Source organism: Rhinoderma darwinii, chromosome 9 (assembly GCF_050947455.1).
Source record: "Rhinoderma darwinii isolate aRhiDar2 chromosome 9, aRhiDar2.hap1, whole genome shotgun sequence".
In the NCBI taxonomy this organism is placed as follows: domain Eukaryota; kingdom Metazoa; phylum Chordata; class Amphibia; order Anura; family Rhinodermatidae; genus Rhinoderma; species Rhinoderma darwinii.
In genome coordinates, this window is record NC_134695.1 from 29,811,346 (window position 1) to 29,823,439 (window position 12,094).

A 12,094-nucleotide genomic window follows, 5' to 3' on the forward strand; every position below is an offset into this window, starting at 1 on the left:
TTAACTGACCTGCATAGCGCTGATTCCAGTGCTGTTTTTTTTTTGTTCCTGGACCACCCTGTTCTAGAGATATGGCCCACTGTTGTGTTGGCTCCCTCTATGCTAACTTGTTGTAGTTAGCCAACAAGGCGTGAACTACCCTCAAGCTGCCTCGCACTGATTGGTCAGCATCAGAGGTAGGGAGAGTGGCTTCACCCTGTTGGCTGACTACAGCAAACTAATATATAGGGAGCCAACATAACAGTGGTCCATATCTCTGGAATGGTGGGTCCAGGAAAAAAATCATTTGCTGTAGTTAACCAACAGGGTGGAGCTAGCTTCCCTGCCTCTGATGCTGACCAATCAGGGTGAGGCAGCTTGAGGGTAGTTTACGCCTTGTTGGCTAACTACAGCAAATTAGCATAGAGGTAGCCAACTCAACAGTGTACCGTATCTCTGGAATGGGGTGGTCCAGGAAAGCAAAAAAAAACAGCACTAGAATCATGGAGACAGCGCTATTCAGGTCAGTTAACCAGTTTAACTTATATGACCTAGTGACAGGTCCTCTGTAAAGCATCTATAAGATGCAGTCATATTAATATGCTATTGCACCTACAGAGCAGAAACCTAAACTCAACTCAAGGCATGTAAGCGAGCTCTATGCAAAACAGACCCTTAGGGCCTGTTCACATCAGCTTTGCTTTCCGTTGAGGGGTTCTGTCGGAGCTTTCCGTCGGGGGAACCCCACAAAGGAAAGGCAAACGAAAACCTTAGCTTCCGTTTGCATAACCATTGATCTCAATGGTGACGGAAACTTTGCTAATGGTTTCCATTTGTCACCGTTGTGACAGGGTTTCATAGTTTTTGACGGAATCAATAGCTCAGTCGACTGCGCTATTTGCATTTCCGTTAAGGGGTTCCCCTCAACGGAAAGCAACGGTGATGTGAACACAGCCTTACTTCTTAGCCGATTGGCCAAGTAGAATCGAGTGACCAGCTTTTTGACACTTTCTACCAGTTAGTCATTCAGGAGCTTAATAGGTGGCAGGTAAGTTTCCATTAGCTAATGGTTATTAGGTTGTCTAATAGATGTCCTGAATTAAACAGTTCTTTCTAGTGACAGACCCTGTTTATATCATTCTACATATATGGAAACTAAATTGTGCTCAGAACATAACCACAGAATAGCAAGTTACATCCTTTTAAGAAACAATTTTGAATTGAATTTAATTTAATTTCCATATAGTTATGAAGCCAATTATCATCTGTATTTATCATGTAATTAATATTAGCCACTTTTAATACTAGGAATGTATTAAAATGTAAACCAGAAAGCAAAAAAAAATATTTTACTTGTATTTTTATAATTTTTATTTTTCTATTATTAATCATTTTGTATTGAAGAAAAAAAATAATGGATTGTTTAGTCAAATGTAATTTTATTGTGTCTACGTATGTCTGGCTAATAAAAGTGCAGGAATTTTATTCCTGCTGTTTCACTGTATAAGATCAGTTCATCATAGGTCCATGCATGGTGTTATTTTTTTCTTTCATAATCAGCTTTCTTGAGCTAGTTCACTTTCAATAGCTCCCTGCTCCCTCGGAAGGAAGGAAAATGAAAGGAAGGAAAGAAGGAAGGTAAGAAAAGAGGGAGGTTAGGGCGGAAAGGAGAAAGGAATAGAGTTAGCAAGGAAGGAAGGAAGATATAGTAATACAAAGAAGAGAGAAAAAAGGCAATAAGAAATAAAATCCAAAAGAATACACTCACAGCCTGTCTCTTTCCCAAATGGGATACATGATAGTGGAATATGATTGAAACCAATGATGCATGAGACACATATGAAGGAAAGATAAAGAACATGAAAGACAGAAGTGATGAGATATTGAAAGAAGAGAGAGACAGCATGTAGGGTTAAAAAATAAATCCAGGAATAGGGATAGAAAAAAAAAAGTGGATTAAATCCGTACCTTGGTTGCTTAACGTCAGATGTGCTGGAACTTCGGATTTTGGGGATGGGTTAAAAATCAGAACAGAGTGGGAGTGGGGAGGGGGGATAGAAGAAGAAAGAAAGAAAGAAAAAAAAACGAATAAACGACAAGTTTAGAGAAACGTCACAAAAATAAATTAAAAATTCTAAAGAATTTTTCTGAGGATTTTATTTTAAATGCCACAATTTAAAAGTTTGGGTTCAAGGGAATGAATTGTAACTTTTTTTTTTTCATTTGTGACAGGCATCTCACCCCAGTTATGGGTAGGATGGGAAAAATGGGTAAGGGTGAGGAGTGGATAGGGATCGGTGAAAGGAGAGGGGGAGATGCCAAAAAAACAAACAAAAGAGAGAGATATGAAATTTTTGGCTTTGGTTTCATTGAAAAAAGAAAAAGCATTTGGAAGAGGGGGAAAGGGAAAAATAAAATACTTTTAAAATATACAAAAAGGTCAAATATAAAGTTAAAAATAAAAAGCCAATATAAAACAACAAAATAAAAGAGCCAAATGCTTTTTCTTTATATATATTCATATATATACAGTAGGATGGAAACACACATAGAAAATATACAACGTAAGGCAAAGAAAGCCGAGTGTTGTATGCAATAGTGTAACAGCTACTGTCAAAAGAAACATTATGCGTTACTTTAACAATCAACAGAAATAAAGTCAGGAGGAGTAAGGTATCCTCAATGTTTGTTTCATATAAGTGCACACTTGACATATTCACATCATAACACCGTGCAATGCGCTGTCAATAAAAAACAATTGTCAGTGACAGCTTTCTTAAAACACTTTTATTAAACATATATCAAACAGCAATAATAATCAGGAATGTATATACCATTTACAAAACATGCGCAGGATTAATATTTAACTGTGTCATAAATGCAGCAGTAAGACAGAAATGTATTGCCATTTGAATAAATTAATTCTAAAGTATTCATGCATAATTAAATACATTTGGGGCAAGGCAATCACTGATGTTTGAAATATATATAATTTAGTAGAAAGCAGATAGTACACATAATACAGACATTTCACGCAATGATAAAAATTGAAAGATTGATAATTTTATTTTATTTTTTTTTGTAATTTATCTGGTTGTCTGGGATTAGAGAAAACAGAAACATAGGAACATAGAAACATAGGAACATAGAAACATAGGAACATAGAAACATAGGAGCGCTACTCCAAGTTGTGCATCTGATATTGAAGCTCAGCCTCATTCACTTGAATTGGGATGAGCTTAAGTACAAGTCATGCCCTATGTGGAGCTGTTTTCGGGAAAAAGCAGACCCTTTTTTTCTAATCCCAGACAACCCCTTTTCTTCAAGCCTAAATCCTAATAATAAATTGGTCAAATTAATTTGCATAATCCCTGTCTGGGCTATTACCGCACTTCCAACATCACGGATCATATTACATTAGGATTACTCTTCATTATATTTGAACTAATGTCATTTTCCCAACAAAATCCCTAATAAAAATGGAAAAAAAAAAAACAACAACAATATAATGCAGATATCTTTACAGAAGCAAAACTTTTTCTTTTTATTCTACCATTCAAGATAAGTTGCAACAAACAGACTTTACTTTGCAGTCTTTCTAGACGCCTAATGTATAATAACTTCGCTACAAAGAAGAGGACCGTGGTGGCTGAAACACAACACTGGATGGTGGATTTTCTGTTATATTATTTTATATTCTATTTCTTTATTATTTTATAGGAATGTGAAAACGAAACCAACTAGCATGGTATCATTAATGTACCACACTAATAACGAGGCAGCTTTACTTTTATTATTTTATTATTTTATCGTTTGAGAGAACGTAAATTGAATACCTCACTGTAAGGTAAAATGTATGTAGTTGTTTTTTTAAAATACCTTGTCTTACCCATTCAAGTTCTAATACTCTAAACTGCACATAAGCTGCATACATCACTGACATCAATGATGGCATCACTGAATTAGGCTATGTTCACACACTGAGTCCCAAACATATGAAAATACGGAGCTGTTTTCAAGGCAAAACAGCTCCTGATTTTCAGACGGTTTTTAAGCCACTCGCGATTTTCGCTGCGTTTTTTACGGCCGTTTTTGGAGCGGTTTTCAATGGAAAACGGCTCCAAAAACGTCCCAAGAAGTGACCTGCACTTCTTTTTCGCCACCTTTTTTACGCGTTTTTCAAAACAGCCGCGTAAAAAAATGTCCCGTTAGAACAGAACGCCATTTTTCCCATTGCAATCAATGGGCAGATGTTTGGAGGCGTTCTTCTTCCAATTTATCAGCTGTTTTTCAGCCGTTTACGGCCCGAAAAACGGCCAAAAATAGGCCGTGTGAACATACCCTTACAGTGCCTAGCATGCGTACCTGCCTGGTAAATCACTAGGGAGCTAATGCTTGTCTATATGTTATTCAACGTGTGCTTAATAGGTTGAACGTTTCACATTTCAGACCGCTTGTAGATATATAAGACATTTGTATTTAAGCTATCCTTCACACACACTTTGGGGCTAGTCATCACAATGAGAAAGGAAAAATGTGCTAGATCAGGGGTGTAACAATAGTGGGTGCAGAGGTTGCAGTCACACTAGGCCCTGGAGTTTAGAGGCTCCAAAAGGTTCATCTGCAACATATGAGGAGACGAATACTACAAATGACATGTAATATTTGGTCCATCTACCCCATATGAGGAGAACAATACTACAAATGACATGTAATATTTGGGGCCCTTGCTACAGACCTTGCATTGGACCCAGGAGCTTTACGTTAGACGTCTGTGCCAGATCTTATCTCTGTAGCAATTAGCAGTATCTTTTATAGTCCTCTTCCACGGCCCAACAGATCATTGATTGGCGCTCGTCTGCTCCTTTCACAAGGAGCTGTGTTTGGGGACGAGCGATCTTACTGCAATCGCTTATCCTCATACATTTCTACACAGGACAATGATCGGGAACAAGCATTCACATGAACACTCGTTTGCCCGATAATTGGCCCGTGTAAAAGGGCCTTCAGTTTTAACTGCAATAAAGCTGCAGGCATTAATTGAATCAGATTTGTATCTACACTGTGAGAGGGCTAGGATGTAGTTGTGTCACAGTGATTGGTTACCATAGTAATAAAAGGGAGGGCGAAGAGAAGCCTTACATGTAAACACAGACTCTTGACCGGGAGACCAAGGTGTTGGCCCCATAAAAGTTAAAATGGCTGACAGGAATTACCTTATTTTTGTGCCTGAAACTGAAAACAGAAGTCTGTAGCACAAATGGCTGAGCTTACAAGATAAATACTACACGCAAATACTACACATAAGGATTCAGAATCACAGTCATGTTTATCAACTATGAGTAAAATAAGCATTAAAAAATCACCATCACTATTATTATCTCGCTCCTGGCGTAGCGTGAAAGCAGCTACCTGTAAAGTATGCAGTCCATCCAAATTCCAACATTATGCTAAGTTACGGGACTCAATAAACAGCTGTTATGTGGGACATATTGTAAGGTGATACTGTGTATAATATAAATTATCTTTACATTACACTGAATGAACATCTGCAATAAAACTTTTATAGGTTATTATACTGTACTGGCATGCAATAAATTTATAAAGCCTACAGCTGTGTGATTTAACAGTCAAATAAACGCTGAAGTTTATTAGAAAGCAAAACCATAGCAATGGGACTATATTAAATTGGATATCTTTATGTTTAGGGCTTCTAATTAACAGGTACTTGAAATTATGGTATGAAGAGTAACTGGAACTATAAACTGGCGTGTTAGAGAACAGGGTACTGTAGATGGTTTACTTTGTAAATCTTTACATCATTATTTCATATATGACATGCTCAAGTTCCTTTAGGCCTCAAGTACACCTTTGTGGACCATTATATGGCCGCAAATCAGGAATCCACAAAACACGGATCACACACGGATGGCTTCCGCGTGCGGTCTGTAATTTTAATGGACCAATGAATAGAATGGCCGACACTGATCCGCAAAAACGGACAGAAATAGGACCTGTTCTATAATTTGCAGAACAAACACACTGATCCGCGTAAATAACGGAAGTGTGCATGGCCTTATAGAAATGAGTGGGCCAGTGTGCCATCTGTTAGAAAGTCGGATAGCACACTGAAGAAAATCACTGGTGTGCTTGAGGCCTTAATTATGTCATACACATTTAGCAATATTCTTCGAACATCTGATCTTAGGCACAATGTCCATGAATAAATAAAAAAAAAAAAACAGAAGCTATTACTTAAAATGACAATGACATGCTATAATATCATTTACATGTAACAGAACACTGTTACTATCAGTGCTGCTAACTCAAACCTCGAATCATGATATGAAAACCATGTAAGTGGTAAGTAATATGTATATCACAGCTAACCTAGACACACAGAAATAATACAAGTTTGTCCTTGAATCAACAACAAAACCTGCTAAAACACAATTTTTTATTGGTACAAGATTTGTCAGATGTAGCAAGGTCAAGTTTGTCATTCAGCATCATCCTACATACAAATCAATACTTTCATATATTGTTCAGATTCTATACAGCATAATGTCATAATATACGATGCACATAAAAACACAGTCAGTTCAATGGAGAGCCCAGCAATAGCTTTTGAACTGGATGCAGGGCTGGCCTTTGCGGTGTGCGACCTGTGCCATCGCACAGGGCACATCACTCCAGCAGGTGGAAGGGGGCGCTGTGCTGGCTCAATTCCCCTGCTTGTGTTTCTGATGCGCGTGGGCCCGGCGACTCTGCAGCTGCCTTTCCACCTGGGCACTCCTTCTCTGTTCTCCCTAGTGGCGTAAGCCATGCCCAGTGGCACCGCTAGCAACGGCTATGGCTGCTACAGCGGTAGCGATGCCACATTCAATAGTATCTGCGTCCTCAGGACGCAGATACTATTGTACACTTTGGCAGAGCATGGAGGTAGCTCCCTGCTCTGCCATTTACTAGGCTAAAGGCCACGTTTGATCAGGCTGGCGTGATGACGTCACTGGATCAAGCCGGCCTATGCAAGGATCCTGGCGACGTTGTGGAGCAGCTCTGTTCGTTACGGGAACGGGGCCTATGGGAATATATATTTTTTGTGTTATTTGTTTGGGTGGGCACTGTCTATAAGGGGGTAGTGGGGGCTGTATGGCAAGGGGGAGGTGGTGGGCTGTATGGCGTTATCTACAAGGGGGAGGTGGGGGCTGTATGTCACTATCTACAAGGGGAGGTGGGGTACTGTATGGTACTATCTACAGGGGGGTTGCATGGCACTATCTACAGGGGGCTTTATGGCACAATCTACAGGAGGGCTGTATGGCACAATCTACGGGGGGGCTGTATGGCACAATCTACAGGGGGCTGTAATGCACAATCTACAGGGGGCTGTATGGCAAAATCTACAGGGGGCTGTATGGCACAATCTACAGGGGGGGCTGTATGGCACAATCTACAGGGGGGGCTGTATGGCATAATCTACAGGGGGGACTGTATGGCACTAGCTACAGGGAGGCTGTATGGTACTATCTACAGGGGGCTGTATGGCACTATCTACAGGGGGCTGTATGGCACTATCTACAGGGGTCTGTATGGCACTATCTACAGGGGGCTGTATGGCACTATCTACAGGGGGCTGTATGGCACAATTTACAGGGAGGCACTGTCTATAAGGGGGTGGTGGGGGGCTGTATGGCAAGGGGGAGGTGGTGGGCTGTATGGCACTATCTACAAGGGGGAGGTGGGGGATGTATGGCCCTATCTACAAGGGGAGGTGGGGTACTGTATGGCACTATCTACAGGGGGGGGGCTGTATGGCACAATCTACAGGGGGGCTGTAGGGCATAATCTACAGGGGATGTATGGCACTAGCTACAGGGGGTCTGTATGGTACTATCTACAGGGGGCTGTATGGCACTATCTTTAGGGGGCTATATGGCACTATCTACAGGGGGTGTATGGCACTATCTACAGGGGGGCTGTATGGCATAATCTACAGTGGGGCTGTATGGCACAATCTACAGGGAGGCATTATCTAGAAGGGGGGGCTGTGTGTGGCACCCAAGGTAGGGGGGCCCAGTCAAATATTTGCTATGAGGCCCAGTGTTTCCTAGTTATGCCCCTGGCTCTCGCGCCACCCATGCGCTGAGACTGACACAGGATGTGTGTGTCACAGTGCAGCGCCGGGGCCAGAACAGAGAAGGACTCAGGACTGCCTGGACGAGTGCTGAGTAAAATCAACCACTGCTCGGTTCCCGGGTCTCCAGGCTGCAATGCAGCCATTATTTATACATAATTATTAAATTGCACAGTGGCACAGGGGGCATTATTTATTCTATGTGGGGGAAAGGGGGCATTATACTGTGTGGGTATTACTATAAGGCATTATGCCATGTTGAAGCACTAAAGGGGATGTTATACTTTGTGGGGGCACTAAAGGGGACATTATACTGTGTGGGGGCACTTGGGGTACATTATTCTGTGTGCGTGCACTAAAAGGAGCATTATACTTTGGGTGGGCACTAAAGTGGGCATTATACTGAGGGGGGCACATTGGGACATTATACTGTGTGTAGCCACTAAAGGGGCATTATACTTTGGGGGCACTAAAGAAGGCATTATACTGTGTGGGGGCACTTAGGGGACATTATACTGTGTGGAGGCCACTAAAAGGGCATTATACTATGTGGAGGTCACTAAGGGGACATTATATTATGTATGGGCCACTGAGGGACATTATAATGTGCATGGGCACTACAGGGGAAATATACTGTGTGTGGCACTTACGGGGTATTATACTGTGTGGACACACCTTGAGGATAAAAAACGGTGTCCTTAAAGGTGTTATAATATATATTGTTAAATATTATTATTATACTGTGTGGGGCAGCTATTGGGGCAATATACTGTATAGGGGGCACTAAAGGGGCATTATACTGTGTGCGGGCACTAAAAAGGTCATTATACTGTGGGGGGCATTATACTTCTTTATCGTCATTTTTTAAGATAAGGGTGTGGCGCCGAAAGATAATTTTGCACGGGGCACCATCTATCCTAAGGCCCGCCCTGATGGGATGCATAAGTTACGGCTCAGATTCACTGCGTTAAATGATAACTGGCCTTCCATGATATTCCTGTTACCATAGGCATAGCTTTAAGTAAAAGAGCCCCTCTCTATCACTTGTCATTTATAGCTTGGTTGTCCTCTTATATGGCCGAAGGCATCAAGGCCCAGGTTTGCATGTAACCTCTGTACCACCTACAGACACGCCAATGGAGGTTACTTGTCATTAGATGAAAAATAGATTTAGGGAGCCGGCATTAACTGCTTACCATGTATAACCAATGTATTAGTACCAAAATGTCTCCCCATGCCGTGATAATTTCTGGGTAGTAATTTACATATTGCTAAAAAGTTGTCATTTGTTCCCACTTCTATAAATATCTCATTTCAAAGTATAATTGCTTATCTAACACTAATACTTAATATTACTTGGCTTCATACTAAAACAACCTATTTGAATTATTATTATTTTTCATTCAGTGTTGTATAACAAGAATGTGTTGTATTTTATCAACAAAAAATGAATGGCACATACTCAGTGACTAGTTGTAAGTATTGATGAATCCCTAAAACCACATATTAAAGGATTCGTACACTTGGACAATTCCTTTTTGTGAAGAGACACCTAAAAATATCCTGATCACTAGGTATCCTGCAGCAGGAACCCCCCTGTGATCATATGCAATCTGTGGAAGAACCTGGCAGTAAGAGTTCAATTCCCCTGCAGCACCACTAAAGGGCAAATAAGGCATTGCATGATGTCCAATAAAATACATTTATCGACAGGCATTAAGGGAATTAAGCATAGTAATGGACACACCATTGTATCTCATCTTAGACTCTCTTGTAACAGGATTAGTGCCACAGGATTGGAGGACGGCTGATGTTGTACAAATATTTAAGAAGGTGGAACAGAATAACTGCCATCCAATCTGACATCTGTGGTATGTAGACTATTTGAAGCCATTCTAAGAGATGAACTGCAATACTATATAGCGGTGAATAATCTAATAACTGATAACCAACATGGGTTCATGAAAAACAGGTCATGCCTAACCAACATGCTTGGTTTCTATGAGAAGGTAAGTGCAAATTTTAAAGTTGGTCATGCGACTGATGTGATATATTTGGATTTTGTAAAAGTATTTGATACTGTACCACACAACAGCCTTGTTCTGAAGCTAAAAACGCAGGGACTGTGGGACCGTGTATGCACATAAATAGGGAATTGGTTAAGTAACAGTAAACAAAGAGCCGTTATAAATGGTATTTACTCAAAATGGGCGGAAGTAAGCAGCGGGGTACTAGAAAGATCAGTGTTAGGCCCAAATCTTTTATATCTATTTACTAATGGCCTTGTGGATGGGATGGTTATTAAATTGTCAGATTTTGATGTCGGTACAAAACTTTGTAGGATAATTGAAACTCAGCTGGCAGCATGGGCAAAAACATGGCAGATGAATTTTAATGCTGATAAATGTAAAGTAATTCACCAAGGATGCAATAATATTATTAATGCTTGTACATTAAATGGAATATAACTGGGAATAACAGAACAAGGGAAGGACCTCTTACATGTGTGGTGAATGCAAAGAACTGGCACGTAATGTGTTTTTTCCAAGGACTTTACAAAGGACCAGGGGACATTCATTGCGTGTGGAAGAAAGACATTCCAGACATCAATATATGAAAGGGTACTTTACCGATAGAGTAAGGAAAATTTGGAGTGGCCTACCCCTAAAAGTAGTAATGTCAGATACTATGTCAGCATTTAAAAAAGGGCTATATGTATATTTACTGACGAATGGCATTAGGGGTTATAACTAATCTAGCAATAAAAGACAAGTAATGGATTGAGAAGGGTTGTACTTGATGGACCTTTGTCTTTTCTCAACCTATGTAACTATCTAAACTATGTAAAAAAAAAAAAAGTCCATGGGCTATTCGTGTAACGCACAGACATGTCAAGTATAAGGAAGGTTTGCATATGTATGAGGGGGAAGGCAATGTCATTGCCCTGTGTGTTTTATCTTGCTTGCCCTCCTTCAGTGTTTCCCTGGTCTGTATCTGCAACTGTTGTATGTGAGGCTTACATTCTGGAAGAACCCTTGATCTGAGGGAAAAGCTATCACAAGCTTGTGCGGAGACTCGCCACAAATGCAGCGTGAGGCTGTCTACACCATTAACTCGGATTGGTGCGGCACCCTAGAGAGGGGGAGGAGATAAATACACAGGGGGAGGGGAAGTGCAGTAGAGACCACGTGGCACGTCAATGGAGAAACTGCTGCAGGCCCAAGTGAGGCCCTGTGTATTATATGTTCCTTCCTGAGTATATTGTAGGAGACTGCAGGGTTGTGGGAAGGAGTCCTGCTGGATATTCACAACTATAGGTCTGGCCTGTCTTAGGACTGAGCAAGCTAAGCTTATAAAGTCATATGCTATACAGTATTGGGGGTGCACGTTCCCCTTCAAGTCTCCTTCTCTGCACAGGAACTTCTGTTCTGAGTTACATTTTGTTCTCCTGTAATGAAATATGTTTATGAAGTTTGCTTGAAGATGTTCAAACATTATTGACCAGAGTGGCCCTTAAAAGCATGATGTGCCTTCAGACTAAGTGTATTGTTTACAGGATTTAGTGTTACGCAAATTAATTGCCATCCCTAGGGAAGCAGAAGGCAGAGCTTCTTTATTTTATTTAATTTCAACTCCGAATGGCGATCTAGTCTGCGAAAGGTAGCGACATGACGGGCACTAGGACCCATAGAGGAACCCTTGGCAGCCTTACAGGTTTTCAGACTTCCATAGTAAGCCACATGGCTGCCCCTTGGTGACCGGCTGCAGAGTACTCAGTCACGCTGGCACAATTAGGTCACAGTGGGACTCCATTAGAGGTTGAGGTCCTCACCTTTAAAATAAGGCCATTCATAAAAAAGGATGCAGAGTTTAAAACAAAGTTGAAACCACTTGCCTTATGTTCACTTTGTAGTCTAGCTCAGCTTGATTTACACAAACGACATCTTGTCGTAGTTGGCACAATGAGATTCAGCGGAT

General features: G+C 40.8%; 1 protein-coding gene across 14 annotated transcripts in view; it reads right to left on the reverse strand.

The window, feature by feature from the left end:
- NRXN2 (neurexin 2) overlaps positions 1-12,094 on the reverse strand; it is a 760,118-nt gene that overhangs the window by 488,229 nt on the left and 259,795 nt on the right. For 13 of the 14 annotated variants that reach the window (XM_075837456.1, XM_075837449.1, XM_075837451.1 and 10 more), the window contains one exon: positions 1,948-1,977. The exons of the other annotated variant lie outside the window; for it this stretch is intronic. In XM_075837456.1, coding sequence (XP_075693571.1) covers positions 1,948-1,977 — 30 coding nt within the window. The remainder of the gene's footprint in view (positions 1-1,947; positions 1,978-12,094) is intronic. 14 annotated transcript variants of the gene reach the window in all.